General features: G+C 43.1%; 1 protein-coding gene across 8 annotated transcripts in view; it reads left to right on the top strand.

Annotated features, from left to right (window-relative positions):
* Positions 1–18,385, top strand: part of LOC121458873 (receptor-type tyrosine-protein phosphatase mu) — a 701,969-nt gene that overhangs the window by 293,787 nt on the left and 389,797 nt on the right. For all 8 annotated transcript variants that reach the window (XM_041668223.1, XM_041668222.1, XM_041668220.1 and 5 more), the window contains exon 5: positions 6,171–6,286. In XM_041668223.1, the coding sequence (XP_041524157.1) occupies positions 6,171–6,286 (116 nt within the window). The remainder of the gene's footprint in view (positions 1–6,170; positions 6,287–18,385) is intronic.

Here is an 18,385-nt window from a genome sequence, read left to right as displayed (position 1 = left end):
ACACACACCGATAAATTTTATGAACTCACCATTTTCATACCCTTGAACCAGGCATGGTCATAGTAAAAATAAAGCAGCTATGTGTCAAAGGATGTGCTTATTAACAGATATAAGTATATTTAATAACATTGGGAGAATTAGAAACCAAAAATATAGACGTGTGAATGCTTCATTTTACTTAGAGCTGATCCAGATTGTAGGTCGCCAAGATCTGGAAACTACATTAGACAAATTTCTAAATAAATAATTCTTGAAACAACAGCTGTCAGCCTGACTTGATGATTTAAATCCAGCCTATTTTTATAATATTAAGTGCCTATCCAATATGCCGTCAGTTTATTTGGCTAGTGAGAGAATGTAGGATTCTACCATACCTTATCATACTCAATGCTGGTAACTCAGCAGGCTTTATTCATTAATTGGTATTTTTACAACTTAGCCAGCAATATAAAACCAGTCTCATTTACCAAGGTGTCTAAGTCACCTTGAATGAATAAACAAACACCTGAATGGCCTTGGGCATTTGGATTCTTATTGAGAAGCTGACTTCCCCCAGTAGCTATGATGGAGTTCCTTTGCTAACTTAACTTGGTGATGTCATCTTGAGGTAGGGATGATCACATGCATAAAATTTATAGGTTTGTATGTACTTAAATAAATAGATGTGCAAATAGATATCCTACAGTATCATTGTAAATTTTTGTCCATGGATTACGTGTAAACACACACACAACTACTAATTGTATGCATGTGTATAAATGCTTATGCTTGTCTTTGTTTCATTTTATATTTTTCTCTAAATTGTTTCTGGCTCATTAAATAAATTACTACTTGCACAATATAGAGGCTAAAGTTCTTCACCAGTTTTCTCTTGTGTTGCATATGATCTTTTGCAACTGTGAGATAAAGTTTGTCTCTAATCAGCCTTTGACTTTCTAGCCTCAGACAGTTGGCTTTGGGGACATCTCTAAGTCCATTGTGAGCCTGTGAGGCCGTAGGGGAGGGCTTCACTTTAAACATCGTGTGTAGGATGCTGTGAGGAGAGGGGTTTGGGGAGGAGCCTCTTGGAGTTTTCTAGAAGAAGTTATTGAGGATCCGAACGCTCCCTAGTAAATCATATCAACAAGAACAGTTTTGTACAGAGCTGGTGTGTAGTGAACGGGTATGCAGTCAGCACAGACGTGAGAAGGCATCATTCAGTCAGCTGAGAACTTCCCAAGAGAGGGATCCAGAAAGAAGTCTGGACCTCGGTCCAGACAGAGGAGCCCACAGAAGTGCCCTCCAAAGAAGGAGGTTCTAGGGAGCATGTGCATCCAGACACCCCTGTGCACAAAAAGTGTCCCTAGAAGCTTCCCAGAAATTGAAGTCCTTGCCCTAAAGAGATCCCAGGGAAATGAAAGAAAGGACCCATGCACTCAAACAGAGCACATCAGAGAGAATTGAGGCAAGGCAGAACTTTCTGGAAAAGATCCTTTCTTTAGACTGATTGGAATCCCTGAGACCTGGCAATACTTGGTAGTGTGCTGCTCACAAATAGGATACCTGTGTTTTCGTTCCCTTTATTGCTGTGTTAGAACAACGTGACCAAAAGCTATAGGGAAGAAAGGGTTTATTTTATCTTATACTTCCAGGTCACTGTCATTCCTGAAGGAGATCAGGGCAGGGACCTGAAGGCAGGAATGGATGCTATTCTATGCGCCATTGCCTTCAACCAAGGGACTTTTCACAGCCAAGGAAGTGTGGCAGGAACCAGAGGGGTTGTTGTTTGCTAGCTGGTTCTCTCTCTGACTGCATCATTGGCAGCTTATGCACAAATAGCTTTTTGATTAGTGCAGAAGCACCTTCCCAGGAATGGTGCTGCCCATAGTGGGCTGTGCCATCTTTCATATTACACACACACACAATATATTATATTATTATATTATATGTGTGTATACATGTATGCATATGTGTATATATATTATCAATACACACACACATACATAGAACTATAGAGAGTTATATGTATGCTTTCCTCACCTTTGAAGCCAGCCATTGCTTTCTATTGCCCATAGTCTCTGTGCCCAGTTTTTTTATTTCCTAACTGGAAAGGTCTGCTTTTCAAAAGACAAGCAAACCTGTTCTCCATGTAGCCGCTCTTCCCAGGTGTGTTTGTCATTCTTTGAACATGCCTAGAACACCATCTTAGTGTGACTCCAGATAACTAAGTCTCTGGGGCAGAGCTAACCATTTAAGGAAGCAAAGAGTGGCTACTGTATTCCCTGGCTGCATGCCTCTGAGTCATAGAGCATAAACATCTCAGGAGTGTCTTCACAGGAGCACGAAGATTGATCTAGAAGGAGATGGCTAACTGAAGTGTTTCCATATTTTCTTATAGTCAAGAGTCCCACTCAAGGCTAATTTAAAGATATTCTGGTATAGACCTTTTCTGGTTTCCTACCTCTGGGACCTGATGATAATGATGATGAGGAGGAGGATGGTGATGATGAAGATGAAGATGATGATGAGGAGGATTGTGATGATGAAGATGATGATGAGGAGGATTGTGATGATGATGATGGTGATGCCTATGATGATGAGGAGGAGGAGGAGGATGGTGATGAAGATGATTATGATGATGGTGATGCCTATGATGATGATGAGGAGGAGGAGAGTGGTGATGATGATGGTGATGTCTATGATGATGATGAGGAAGAGGATGATGGTGATGATGATGATGGTGGTGATGCCTATATTGATGATAATGATACCACCTGCTATTATTATCTGATGTACTTGCCAATCTCTCTTGGAGAGTATCTGCTGTATTCTCAGTTATTGGCCTTATGGTGCTAGAAAATGGCTACCAAGAGACCCATCAGCTCAGGAAGGCCAAATTTCTGTGTTCTGCTTACTGGGTAACATCTCACCATCAGAGGAGATCCAAAGATGACTGAACAGAGAGAAAGCTGCCTCATGACTTGGAAAAGAGAATTTCAGAAGCAGTTTTGAAAGGGATGAGAAAGAATAACCATGAAAGAGAGTGGAAATGGCCCCTTGATGCTGAGAGTTGAATCCAGGGGAGGAGGGGAAGGGAAGAAGCCTGGGAAACAGGTTGGTACCTGAGGAACACTTGCCTTAGTGGAGAGGGCCTGAAGATTCCTCCCTGGGCTGATGAGGGCTGGGATGCCTTGAAAGGGTTGCCACTCTTGGGTTGTTGGTGGGGAGTAGATTTCACAGCCCCTCCAGAGGAGTCTGAACTATCTGCTGTTTGAGACATGCCTGCCTAAGAGTCACAAGAAAGCTGTGGCCAGAAAATTCCCAATGTGAAAGAATTGGGAGATATAACTAAGAACTGATTTTTGCCAAATCCACTGTGGACAGAGGAGGCACAATGCCATCATTTTCTCGTTTATGTATTGATGCGCACATGGCTAGAAATGGTGAACTTCAAACTGTTTTATAGGTGGAGTGAATATTTGGAGATATTTCCAGTCTAGTTAGCAAGGGTTGCACTGAAATAGATTTGCGTGTTAAATATCCTTTGCCCAAACCACTTAAAAGCAGGCATGTGTTGGAATATTTTAAGGATTCTGTATATGCATAATTTTGGCTATGAGATGGGAGTCTAAATGTGGAATCAATTCACATTTTATTTATCACTCATATGTATAAACTGAAGGTAATTTCATGCATTATGTTTAGGGTTTTAGTGCTTGTGTGCTTAGCTTTTAGCGGGTCCCATGAGTTGTGCAATTTTCTACCTGCTACATCATGTTCACTCTTTTAAAATAGTTTTGGTTTTTCAGAGTAGGATGCCAACCTAATTCTATCTATTATCTACCTTCCTACCATCTATCTGTCTGTCTGTCTGTCTATCTATATCTGTGTGTGTGTGTGTGTGTGTGTGTGTGTGTGAGAGAGAGAGAGAGAGAGAGAGAGAGAGAGAGAGAGAGAGATGGGGGTGGGGAAGTGTGTGTGTGTGTGTGTGTGTGTGTGTGTGTGTTTGGGAGTATTTGATGAGAATCGGCTGCAATTAGTTTCTTTGATAAGAAAACAACTCCTCATTTTCAGTGTAACCCTTTTAATTTAGTCAAATCTCACTAGTCTTCCTGGTCTGTATTAATATTTGGTTCCTCTGGTGTAGATAAGCCTAAAATAATTGATATAATTTTTATGTGGTTAAAAAAAATAATGGAGTCAAAGGTCAAGTGCGAAGGTGGGGAGGAAAAATTCTGCTATAGAAATAGGAATTTCTGGCAAACAGCTCTCAAGTTTGCATGCCTGTGGTTTTATTAATGCAAATAACATTCAGTTAATTTAATGACGCCATCATGAGTCGGCTGGTGGGAGACAGTAGCACTAAGCTCACTGTTCTTGCTACCATGATCACTGAAGGTCCGAAGACAAGCTGAGAGAATGCTGGGACTCTCTGGAAAGATCAGCGCTACTGGAATTCCAGGAAAACGCCCACCTGGTGTGGGATGGGGACCACCAGGACAGACAAGATGACGGGAAGCCTAGAAGAGGTCAAGTGACGTAGCAGGCTGGCCTAGGCTTTGGAAATGGAAGTCTGTACTAGTCAGGGGCCCGCCCACAAGTCTTCTTGTACCCAAAACAGAGAAAACAGCCACCTCATAGAATCTGTGTGAGTGTTCCCTGGGAAAGTTCTGGCACATAAAACTCAAGGGCCACCCTTTTAATCAAAAGTACTGGGTTTTCCAGAGCCTCCAGAAGAAGGTAGAAGAGACATTTGGCTTAGGGATGCTTTTCAGAGTTCTTCAAAGACCGAAGAGTAAGGGGTAATTTGATTGAGTCAGTGAAACAGTTCTTAGAATTGGAAGTTGGTCAATGAATGTTGAGTAACAGTGGTCCATCGCTGCCCTGCCCTGTGAGGAGGCATTTAGACTAGTTTGCATACTAAGCATCGTGAGCACAGTGAATTATTGCTGGCCTCCAAATAATAATGAGGTTTCCCTGTGCTACTGGTATTAAAATTCCTTGTTCTTTGTTTGCAGTGCACTTGCAGTTCTAATTAAGTTCTGCTTGGGCTCATGTGAGTGTGGGTTTACAGTCATTGGGTCCCCAGACTAGGACACCATTCTTCAAGACCCACTGCCAATGAGAGGATGGATACTTGGAGGCATAATGAATCTGGTCTCATCTGCCCAACCCAGAAAATGCTATATTCACACTTCCTTTCTGCTCTCGCCCCTTTCCCTGTCTGTAACTTTGTCATGTAATAGGAGAATTTCCCTAATAAAGTTTGCATGACATTTAAGTATACTTCTCAGGCTGAGCAGAGTCACCCTTTCTGGACATAACTGTCGGTGACCGACAGGGGCACCAGGAGAAGGTGCCCATAGCAGATGGATTTCTTGACTTAGAAACAAGAATCAGCGAAACTCACCCAGCTTGGCCAGGCCCAGCATCCTTCCCAGAGTGTGTCTATCGGGATAGTATTTTGTGGTAGCTGGGAAATATTACAGAGGGATCGCTGCATACCAATTAGTTGTATTAAAATATATATTATGCACAGCTCTGTATTTGGGTTTCAAAGTTTCCTTGACAACATCATTTAACTTCTTACTGTTCTTTTCACATTGCAAGTATAAATATCTAATATGTTTTTGTTCAAAACATCAATTAGGCATCAGCATAATCTTTATTAATACAGATTTGTTATTACAAGGAGACTGCTGAGCTATGGTAATTTGCACAGCAGGAACAATGAAATATCTTCTCTTTTGGTTCTATCCCAGATTGCCTGATTTTTTTTTCCTCTCTCTCTCTCTCTCCCTCTCTCCCTCTCTCCCCATCTCTCTCTCCCCCATCTTTCTCACCCTCTTTCCCTCCCTCCCTTTCTCCATTCCTCCATTCTCCCTCTCTTTCTCTTTCTATCCTTCCCTCCCTCCCTCCCTTCCTCCCCCCTCCCTCCCTCCTTCCCTCCCTCCCTCCCTCCCTCCCTCCCCCTTCTCTCTGTCATCACATAGCACACACACCAGTATCTTCCCATGATGCCCTTCACAACAACAGAGATACCTTTCAAGCTTTCATAGGCTTTACCAATTCTCTTTCTCCCAAGGCAAACACAGTGAAAAGGCCCCCATGGGAAGTGTGTCTACTCGTTATGAGTGGGTGTTCCATTGAGGTCCCACTTCTAATTCCTTGGCTTCTCTTCCCTCATGCAGCTAGAACGCCCCACTTCCTGCGGATTCAGAACGTGGAGGTGAATGCTGGCCAGTTTGCTACTTTCCAGTGCAGCGCCATAGGCAGGACGGTGACTGGGGACCGGCTCTGGCTGCAGGTATGTGCACTAGCGTTCACTGTCCTGGTGGGCAGCAGAAGGACAGCCGCATCATCCTGGAGGAGGGATTGGGGACACCAAAGCAGTCACTGCTCTAGAACATTCTGCCCACATCAGTTAGATCCCCAGGTCTTCATCCTAAGCAAGGCAATTTTCTTTACTTGTCTTTTTGGAATTTCTATTTTTCCCGTTGCTTTTTCTTGATAATATCCTTTGACAAATTTTGTCAAATTAGATTTAGCAAAGAACCTTAAATTCTACTGTGCCTCTCCCTACTCTTTCATGGAAGGAAAACAACCCAAAGAATTTGACTCCAGTCACACACACACATACATGCACACCAAACACACACACGCACACACCAAGAGAGAGAGAAAGAAAGGGCTCGCTTTTGCGGAGCTTTCTGTAAGCTGCATTGTTGAGCAACTTGCATTAATTTCAAGCATTTAAGTTATGTATGTAAATGTATATGTATATGTATTTTCACATAAGCATGGCCCGGCCGTGCAGCTTAAGTCCTTCAGGGCCTGCTCTGTACATTCTGTATGACAGGCAGTCCCTTGAGCCTGTGTGCTGTCTGAGGGGTTATAACAGATTAGGTGGATGTCTGTGACTTTCTCCCCCTACCCCAGGACTTCAGGGTATGGGGGTGGGTGTTCTTCTCCTTGGTGACGCCCACTCGCATTGCATCTTGGTTCTTTTAAGTCTTAATCTCCAGGCTGCTCATCCCTCAGTCCTCCTAGAGTACCCCTTTCCCTTTCTTTCCTTCCTTTGTTCTGTGTGGAGTTTCGGTTGTTTGTTTTTGCCGGGCTGGGATCGAACGCGGGTCCTTATGCATGCTAGACTGGCGCTCCCCCAGAGACACAGCCCCAGGCCTTTCACGTTTTGGTTTTATTATTTTATTTATGATTTTGAGTTTGCTAGCAAGCTGAAGCACTCTGTTTTAACCCTTCCCTATTCCCTATCTCACAGTAGGCAGCTCCCACGTTCTTGTTTCCCTTCCTGCACTGGTTCCGTTTCTGCTTCGTACCGTACTTGAACGGCTGCCGTGGCATGATGGCTGTGACGTGGCCCAGTTATATAATTTTTAAATCATTTATCACCATTAATCACCACATTTGTTGCTGTTTGCTGGAGGGAGTGGAAAGTAGCTGATCTAGGATGAGCCGATGGGGGCTGTCAGGCAGGAATGTGGTCTGAGCAGAGGGTGGCTCAGGACCACTGAACAGAGTGTGCCTTACCCTTCTGCCTGATGCCACCCTTTTCCCCACATCCTGGCCCTTGTCAAAGACGTTTCTGCCAGGAAGGAGGAATGTGTCTAGAACTCTAGACTCCCATGTCCTTGTTCCATCCTTATTTTTTCTGTGCTCCTGAAACTTCCGTATTAACTACTTTAAAAGCTTTCTGTAGCACGTGGAAACTGATATAAGCCTTTAGCTTCTTCTCTTCTTCTTAATCCCACATCTCGGGTATTTGAAATTATTATGCTAGGGATATAGGGTTGCTGCCTGAGTGGGTGGATGTTTGTGTTAATGAGATCCTGATCAGCTGTCTGTTGTGCTTGATGAAGGAGATAGACATCTTATATTAACATTTTCCACAAAGCATTTACAACCTTTTTAAAAATGACACTACTATTTTCATCACTACCTGTACGGCTCTTAATTATTTATGGAAAACTAGTTTATTGCGCTTGTCTTTCTTAGGCACACCACCTGGGAAGGGACGATGCAAAGTGTGAGCTCCCAGGCCTGAAATGACAGGGGATATTCCCCAGGACTCACGGGCACACTGGACACAATTTGCTTCTAGATTTTACAACTATCCTAGGTGTGGGATCCTTCGCTTCAACTCCATTTGGAATTCCAGCCTTCAGTCCATTATTAGTAGAGGAAGTGTTGGTTTGGAACAGCTGATGTCTGTCTAGGGGGAAGAGAGAGTATCTTGCTATAGACTTTTCCATCCTACCTCTACTATAGAGTTACCTTGGGAGATGAAGGAATATCAGGCTTACTCTTGGGTTCTGATTTAATAAGTTCAAAGGAGGGACCCATCCTTTGGTATTTCATCAAGTGTTGTCCAGGTGATTCCATTGTGAATCAAGGGTTGAAAGTAACTGAGCTGAGGCAAAACTTATTGAGTGTAGTAAATTGGAATGAAAAAGTAAAGGCAGCATGTAACTGGTATCTTAACAGTAGTCCCTCGATGTCCCTGGAGTAAGGAGTCTGTAGGTAGCATAGTCCTCAGATGCTTAAGTTCCCTATATAAAATCACACAGTGTTTGTATGTAACCTGTACACACAATCTCATACACTGGAATAATCTCAAGATAGCTTATAGTAACTACCCGGATGTCAATGCTGTGTATTGGTGGCTGTGCTGAACTGCTCAGGAGCTAAGGACAAGGACAAAGTCTATGTGTCTTCAGTAAACAATTTCTTTTTCTTATTGTAGGATTGCACTATAGACCCAGGCTGGCCTGGAATGTACTGTGTAGCCCAGGATATATTTCTTCCCCAGCCTCCCAAGCGCTAGAACGAGAGGCAGAAGCCACAATGCTGGCTTTCAAGATATTTTTGATTTGTTGGGTTTTTTTTTTCAATCTTTGGGTGCAAAGCCTGTGGATTTGAGGGTCAATTGTACATAAACACCTCGGTATGATTTTCATGTCATACTGTGCCCAAGGCCTCTCTATTTTCCATGTTCTGTTAGATTAGTATTATAATATTGATGAATCTGTCCTGTTTTATCCTGTGATGTTTTCCTTTTTCTCTTTTCCCAATCTTCCTAATCACCTGCCTTTGTCATACCTGAAATTCTTCATGTGCCTACATCAAGATGGGGTGTGACACCCTTGAATTTACAGGACTCTGGGTTCTTAAGTGAACTTTAATTTATCCTCCTCTCAGGATGCTATTTGGTTTGTGAATCTTGGGTTGATCAAATAATGCTACTATGGAATTATTGATGACTTCTGGTTGAGTAGGCATTGCGTGCGAAAGCATTTATTTTATGAGCAGCTTATGGAGAAGAGCCACACACAAAATTATTAAGCTATTCTGAAACTTACTTTCAGCCTATGTGCATAGGTATATATTAAATTTAACTGAGGATAGGGATGTTACTTTTAATAATATTTTATTATGTGTATATGTGCACGTGTGTATATGTAGGTGCCTATGTACCTGCATATGGGTGTGTATGCATGTGTATATAGGCAACTAAAATTGCCTCCATGTGTCTTCTTTGGTGACTCTCCTACTGTATTTATAGAGTTGGAGTCTGCATTTGAACCTGAAATACACCAACTCCATCTGGTCTAGCCCGCCAGTTTGCCCAGTAGGTCCCTGTCTGTGTCCAGAGCGCCGAGTGGTGGCAGCTGCCATACCCGCTTGCTTTGTGTGTGGTTTCTGGGGATCAAAATTCTAGGACTCAAGCTTGCGTGGCAAGTTCTTTATCCACTCAAGCATTTCCCTAGGCCTAGATCGTATTGTTACTAACTCATTGTTTATACGGAGACATCTGAAAATCTGAAACAAGCTGAACACTGACTTCTTCTTCAAACATCTCTCATGAGGGACAGTCCACACACAATGCCTCTGGAGCTGCAGCAGCTACTAAAGGTGTTTTCTGCATGCCATCACATAGGGTCTTTAAGGTAATTCTGAGATTCATGCTCAAAATTGAATGAGAAAAAAAATACATTTTTTACGTTCTTCTATGGTATGAATATCCCCAAGAGCAAAGCAAGGTTTCGGAATCTATGATGGATGTTTACTTGGGGACATATGGGTGCTTTTGAGTGGCGCCATCAGCAAATCTTTTGTTGCTGTGTGGCAGCCTTTAGAACACCCACAGTAGTAGGCATTGGGCGTGGAGCTTCTTGGGTCCCCCCTATGGTGTTACGTCTGTTTGCCATATAAGGGATGGAGCGTCAGCCCTGTCCGTTGCAGACTGAACTGTGTAGTAGGGATAGTGGAAGCCTTTATCTGTCTCTGCTCCAATTGCCCTGCTGTGTACATCGAACTCTGTGTCATCCTCTCGGCAATGTGGGTGTCCTGGCGATGTGTGCCTCAAAGATTTTACCATGACCCTGTCACACTATTAACACCAAGGACCTGACTGAGGGAAGATGTCTGTGTGTCCGTGCATCCGTGTGTAGTCCAGGTACATGGCAATCCACACCTACATGAAACGTTTACTTATTTGAAACCTACTTTAAGTATCACTTTATTAAAGTATCAGAAAATATTAATAAATATGAGGAAACCTAAGTAATAAAGAGAAATGTTAAAGATTTTATTTTTGTGTGTGTTTGTGTGAATGTGTGCTGTATGTGTGATGTTGCCCTCGGAGGCCCGAAGAGTTCATCGGATCACCTGGAGCTGGACTTACAGGCAGTTGTGAGCAGCTGGGTGTGGCACTGGGCAGCAAACTTGAATCTTCTGGAAGCACAGGAAGAACTCTTAGCTGCTGAGCTAACTCCCCGGCTCCTATCATGACTAAAAGATACATCTCACCTTGTGGGTGAGGTCAGTGTCTATGTGGGAGGGATTTTTCTAAAGTGCAGAGCTAAGAAAATAAATAAGATAAAACTCAGTAGGACGAGCACCCATCTTTCTACCTGCGGTCTTAAAGGAAGCGTTTTGTGCAGTGTAAAGCTATGAGATTGTGAAGTTCTTGCAGATGGCTGATAGGTATCATCAGATACGGCAGTGCATGCATTTAAATATGGTATTTTTACCATTCAAGACACGAAAATCAAATGTGTGTATGCAAACCATCCAAATACCCAAAATGAGACCTTATTTCATAGTTCATGTTGTTAGCAACCTCCATCACTTTTTAAGTCTGACTTTGAGAATACCTCAGAGAATATGTATAGTCACATGCATTAACACGTGTGCACGCATGCACACTCACACACTCTCACACACACACACATACATACAAATGCACACACTGAGAAAAAAACAGAATTAAAACATTTTAACATTTTTCAGGTACAGTTTACTTCTTTGGATGCTTTTGTTTTTTTCCATAGTATTTTCTGAGGTGTTTTTATTATGCAACCATTGACTTTTGAAACTATTCATGGCTATATGAAATTTGATGTTTATTATAAATAAGCCATCAAAATAGTATTTTCAAATGATTTTATGGTATGCACCCATTCTTAGAAATAGGGAGATAATATGTAGTTACCAGGGCCTACGAGAGTGCTCAGGAATTAAAGTACTTGCTACCAAGCCTCATACCATGAGTCCGATCCCCCTAGACCCACATGCTGGAGGAGAAAACCGACTCTTCCATAATTTGTCTTTCGACATGGACATGCCTGCCGTGGTACCTGTGCAGGAGCACATGCAAACACATACGTGCATTCAGCCATACATGTAAACACAAGACAAAATTTATTTTTAAAATGCAGTTACTATGAAGGAGACTTTCAAAACACTGGCATTATCCAGCACCTGGATAGTAAGTGCCAGTGAGACACTCACTGATGTATGGAGCTTTCTAAGCCTTTATGGACAAAATGTCTTCTCCAGGTGAACCTCAGAGGCCAATTTTATAGTGAGACAAATATCCCAGATGCTTGCTTAGTCCCTGACTTCTGGCCACAGGAAAGGTCTTTAACACAACGAGGTAAGGGTCAAACCTTATGCATCCTTATCTGCGGGTTTAGAATAGACAATAGGCATCATACAAAGTGGTCCAGGCAGACTAAGAAAAACAGACTCTGTTAGGGGCATGTCGGCGGCCTTTAGGATCTTATCCTTCCTAAATCTCCACTCTCCTCCCTTTCCTGTAGCTTATTTTTCCTTTATATTGCTTTCTCAATGTTATGTTTTTCAAAACGATTGTCATATGACCTGAGAAAAGTCATAGAAATATACCTCTAAGGCCATTCTGCTTGAACTGACCCCTGGCAACACCTCTGCCAGAGTAGTGGCTGAGTGACCCCAGCACTTCCACCCTTTATAAAAATCTAATTCTGTTTGAGCACCTAATTTGGGAGTACTTTCTTAGAGGAGAAAATACAACCTCACATGGATTTTTAAACCTTTTTTTAAAGTTGTTGGTCTAGAAATGGATGTAATTTTTTTTTCTTTTGAGAGTTTGTTTTACGATTCTACTTAGTTATAATCAACCCCATCTGGAAAAAAAAATACTTCTAAGTGTAATGATTTCTTGTAGTTCTTTTCTGAGCTCAGGCAATTTTAGATGCTTTTGGTTTGATACAGAGAGATGTTAGTGGAGGGAGGGCCTACTTTTTGTCCCGGCCGCCTGGCTAGCTTAACCCCCAAAATAATCACATAGAAACTGTATTCATTTAAACACTGCCTGACCCATTTGTTCTAGCCTCTTATTGGCTAACTCTCACATCTTGATTCAACCCATTTCTAATAATCTGTATGGCACCATGAGGTTGTGGCTTACCGGGAAAGATTCAGCATGTCTGACCAGGCAGTCCCATGGCGGCGGCTCTCTTTCTCCCTTTTTCCCAGAATTCCTTTCTGTCTACTCCACGTACCTAAGTGCTGTCCTATCAAAAGGCCAAGGCAGTTTCTTTATTTAACCAATGAAAGCAACACATAGACAGAAGAACCTTCTACATCAGAGAGACAGAGATGGAGAGAGATGCCAAAAGGATTCTCATGAGCAGAGATCAGGGAGCCAATGAGTCAGATCACAGGAACACTGCTTATATCACTGATTTCTACAGATGCTGGAAACATACATAATGATGTTTACAGAGTACATCTGGATGGTAGGTACTCTGCTGGGTGATAGTTGAGCTTGATTTTTGCTTTGTTGGCGATTTTTTTCACTAATCCTTGCAGAACTCTGTTCCCACATATAGGAGGTGCAGCTGAGGCCGGGGGAAATTCTGTTTACTTTCCTAGGGGTGCATCGGTGGTAGCTAGAATTCATGCTCAGACACCTATGTCTAGGAACTGTCTCCTACCCCAAAATGCTCATTGCCTAGCACAGTGGGAAACCTAGACATTTGTCAAGGACTCGTGAACTTTGGTAAGGAATTTAAATTGCCAATTAAGTTAGAATTTTAACTTGTGTTTATGTGTGTGAGAGCTCACACGTGCATTGCTCTGGCTGCTGAGGGAGGACTGGTCACATGCCGGGTCTACAGTGGCTTTTAGCTTCATTTATAGATAATGGGGGGAAAAAATCACAACTGCATATCAGAACCGTTTTGTTATTAGCCATAAAAGCTACAAAATGATTCGTAAAAGAGGTAAAATTATGGTGCCTTCAGCAGGCTTAACTTGAGTATTTTACACCATATATATTAAAGCATAAATTTAACATCACTTACCACACAGAAAATACCAGGAGCAGAGAAAGTGGACTGTCTGCTGTTGCTATAGGAACCATTTACTGTCTAAATCAATGCTGAAAATCACATCCATTATTGTCTTAGTCGGCTCCCCATCTCCAGCTGCATCTCTCTGACAGATCTGAGCATTCAGACAGAGATGGCTGAAAGCCTTCCAGCTAGCACATGTCTCAACCTAGTGTGGCTTTGCATTACTCTGATTTAAAGAGCCGGGTTTACTCTCTGTCCCTGAGAGCATGAGAGTTATCTAGAGAGATCCTGGAGTGATCTAATTACTCAAAGTCATTTAGTGGTTCCATGGAACTTGGTCAAAGGAGGCTGTTAGAGCTGGTGCATGTTTGGGGTAAAGGCACAGAAATTAGGGTGATGGCAGGAGAGCTTGCTGCATAGCAACCATAACAGTGGGATTGGAAATCGGGCTATGAGTTTGGACTAGGAGTTGGGGGGGGGGGGTGAAGAAGTCAGAGGGCAGAAGAGAGGCTTTGGCATCTTCCACTGACTTCTCTCTCTGTGTGTGGTGTGGTGTGTGTGTGTGTCTCTCACACACAAACACACATACACACATCCACGCACGCACGCACGCATGCAATCCCCTCTCTCTCAAGCACGCGTGCGCACACGCACATACACACAAACACACCTGCCTTTGGACTATGAACTCTAAACCTCGCACAGCTTTTTCTTGTTTATGTTTTTCCCATGCTCATCATGGGGTTTCCTTGTTTATCCCTCTTCCAAGAATCCGAGGCTCTCCCATGAGAAAGGAAGGCAGGCGTGGCCCTGGCTCAGCTCCCAGAGGGAGAGCAGCAGATGCTAACATACTTTGTGGCTTGCCTTCAGTTTAGCAATTCGGTGTCTTCATTTTCAAGCAGAAAATGGCCACGGGCTGAAGAACCTAGATCTGCTGAGCTATTCAGGGAAGGTTCCATTTAGATGATGTAAGCTAAAGGGGGAAATCTGCCTCCACCCCCATGGTCCTCCGTGGCCTCAATGGTGAGAATGTAGTCTGCATCTTGCAGAGGAGCCTGGTTAAAAATGGGTGACCACTCCTCTTTCTGCGTTGGGGGACTGGACCGTGTAGCTCATCCTCACTCGTGGGACTGTGCAAGCAAGGGCCCTGCCTGTCGTCTGCTAGGCTCAGCCACTCAGAACAGCTCCAAAATGCCTGAGATTGATTAATTTACTCAAACTGCCGCTCACTCCCTAGGCCTCAATTTCCTTCAATCATTGCTCTGATTATGGCATAGATATTCCTGAAAGACGTAATGTGATTCCTTTTGGTGTTAAATCACTGCTCGTTTGGAAGTCTTTGGTGAGCCCATTGCCTAAAGAAGGGTGTATAAGCATAATTGAGATGACTATCTGTACCGCTTCCTGGCTTGCTCACACTGGAATACGTGCTCACTTTTCAGGGCTCGGGGACTCACAAAGGCCGTGTTCGACCCAAGGAGACCATTTCCTCTCAGGCACCGTCATTATGGGCCTTTTCATGAAGCTCACAAAAGTCAGAGCAATGATCCTTTGATTACCCTGGACACGAGAACACCCTGCTTTGTGTTTTGTCTTTGCTGTCTTGCAGGATAGCCTATATCATAAAGAGCTCTCTGGATTCTCTTTGGCCACTGTGCACTGTGCTGTCTCTTTTTAAGAGATGAGGCACTGGTGTTTAGTGGGACTACATTTCTCTCACGCTGGGCATGATGGGGAGATGTCACTTGGGCATCCTGTTAGCTCTGCCCGCAAGATGTGTTCTCGTTGTCCAGCTGTGTAAGTGTAGCAAAGGTGGCCTCCCCACAGGCTCCTGACTTCTTGATAGTGCCCAGGGTTCTAACATATTACACCGTCTGGTCATTGCTGTCATAGAAAAGGCCCCCCCAGGGCAAGGGGCTTAGAAGACTTTCCAAACTTCACCAGTGGTCCGGGATCCTCACAATCTCCAGTTAGTTCCAGGCAGAGAGAGTGACTCTGGAGACTCAGAGGCTTCTAGAAATCACCTCATTTATTCCTTCAGTCACTTCCTGAAAACCATCCACCGTTCTGGCCAAGCCTTCCTTGAATGTGTCAGGTAGGTGGGGTTAGGTAGGGATGTTCCTATTTCTACAACTATTTCTGTCTCTTTTTGCCTGCAATACCTTACACAATACCTTACGTAATGGGTGGAATGAGCTAGGGGAGCATTTGCTGTAACTGGTCCACAGTGCAGACGGATGACCAAGGTCTCTTCCTGCTTCCCTCCTCTCCCTCATCCTCTTTCCATAAACGCTGATGTGGATGTTCCTCAGAGCATCCCTCTGGCAGCAGTTCCTCTCGAATCCCACGTCTGCTGGGTTTCTCTGACTCTTCGACATCCAGAGACAAGGGGGCTCCCACTGTTGTGTGATGTCAGGACTGCAGAGAATGGGAAGAGAAATCCCCATCCGATGAGTGGGTTTGTTGTTGCTGCTGCTGTTGTTTTTTCTTCCCAGAGACCAGTCAACCCTTTTCTCACATTTCCCCTGGCTTCTTCAGGCTGTCTTGGGACCCTGAACATGCCTGATCCCTCCCTGCAGGGCTCCCCCTCTTCTGCTGCTTTCCCCAGCTTTTCCAGGCTCTTGACGCATTGCCACTTCAGCCAGGACACAGCCACTTCCTCCCTCTTTTCCAGAAGCCTTGCTTGTTTGTTTGTTTTTCCTTTTGTTCCTCCTCTGACTCAACCTCAGCTCTTGCCTGAATTAGGAACCTTTAACTCCAAAATGGGATTTTTAGACTTGTATACAATTCTTGGTAATATCATAACATAGATTATCTATATATCACTATGAGTAAATTGCCATATCAGATCTTTAAATATGTTCTTGTAGCTCCCCATGCTAAATGCACTTGGTAACACCCACTGACTCTTTTCTGAAAAGGTTTCAATATTCTCTTTTTGAAAACTCCACACTTTTATTTCCCAAAGATGTACATTTCAAGAAATCTTTGTCCTATACAGAGGTCAACATATTTTAGGCCTTGGTATCTAATAGGGAATTATTCTTTTTAAAAAATCCAGTATTAATTTACTTATTGACGGCTTCATATACATATTTACTATGCTCTTTTCCTTCTTGGCACCCACCTTCCCTTATGCCTCTTCCTTCCACTAAAGCCTGGTCCCAGCAAGTCCCCTTCCACTATCATGGCTTTTGTGTGACTTTGTTTTTGTGTGACTCGTTGAGTTTAACCAGGGCTGTTCCCTGGTTCATGTGTGTGGAACTTTCCAGTGGAGCATGGGTAACTCAATGAACACACCTCTACTTAAACCAGAGGTTCCTGTTGCCCCAAAGTCATCATCTTCCAGTAGCTGCAGGAGGAGTCAGACCCCTTGTGCTCCTCCCTATTCCATATCTGCGGGTTGATGAGTCCAGCCCTACGCAGCCCTTTATTGGTCCCTGCGCCACTGTGATTCCATGAGTTCAATGTGGTGGCGTGTCCCAGAGACCGTGTGTCTTTGTTCTCCTCCCCATTGTCGAGTTCCTCCATTTTCTCTGCTCCTTTTACTGAGATGTTCCCCAAGTCTTATAGGAATGATGGATATTCCCTTAAGGGTTGAGAACCCAACAGCCATTTTTAAAAATAATAAAAGTGAGATTAATTTTCTTATTAAAATCCTATCAAGTAAGAAAAATAATTTCATCCTATAAAAGCCACATGATACCACAAAATTAAATAGAAGCATTCTGTTGAATATTTGGAGTCTCATAACCAAAGTTCTTATTATATGTATGTTTTATTCATCAGCTATCTAATAATATATAAAATATGAAAAGGTATGCAGACCTTACCAAATGTTTAAAGAAAGATATAAACCTGTCTGTATGTTTTGGGCTATCATTTTAGATTTTTACTTAACTAAATAAAGCCTGACATTGAAAAAATCTACATTACACTAAAGTAATGATATTTATCTCTAATTGATAAGATTATATAGTTTTTAAATTGCCTTTTTCACTCAAGTGTAAGTATACAGTATTGGCTTTTTATGACTAATGCATTTTGCTTAATATAACATCGTAAGGGTCTTCCCCATTGTAGCAGTGTCGGAATTTCCTTCCTTTCTAGGGCCAGATGAGATTCCACTATGTGTACAACGCCTTGGTCATTGATTCTCCCATTGGTGGAAAGTGAGATTGCTTCCACATGTTAACCATTGTGACTGGTGCTGCTTTGACCAATAGCATCAAGTCTCTGAGAGCCACTTTCAGTTCTCCCTTCAGACAGTAGGATTGCTGGGTCCTATGGTAATTTTATTTTTGGCTTTTTGTAGGATAGTGATGTTTCCACAATGTTTCCATCATTCCCTGCAGTGAAAGGAGCGTGGTTCGCTTCCTGCGCCCTGCTAACTTTACCCAAAATAACAACACACAAATTGTATTCATTTAAACACTGCTTGGCCCGTTAGTTCTAGCCTCTTATTGGCTAACTCTTACATCTTGATTAACCCATTTCTATTAATGTGTGTAGCACCACGGGGTGGTGGCTAAACGGGGTGGTGGCTAACCGGGAAGATTCTAACCTGTGTCCATCTCGGAGAGGAGAGCTATGGCGTCTGCCTCACTGCCTTCTTCCTCCCAGCATTCTGTTCTGTCTTCCCCGCCTATGTTCTGACCTATCAGGCCAAGCAGTTTTCTTTATTAATTAACCAATGAAAGCAACACATAGAAAGGAGACCCACCTACATCAATTCCCAACAGCCATGTGCGAGGGTCCCAGTTTCC

Source organism: Microtus oregoni, unplaced genomic scaffold (assembly GCF_018167655.1).
Source record: "Microtus oregoni isolate MIOR12 unplaced genomic scaffold, Mior012 000018F_ref0000195, whole genome shotgun sequence".
Classification (NCBI taxonomy): domain Eukaryota; kingdom Metazoa; phylum Chordata; class Mammalia; order Rodentia; family Cricetidae; genus Microtus; species Microtus oregoni.
Note: the sequence above shows the minus strand (reverse complement) of the source record. Positions and strands in the feature narration are given on the sequence as shown.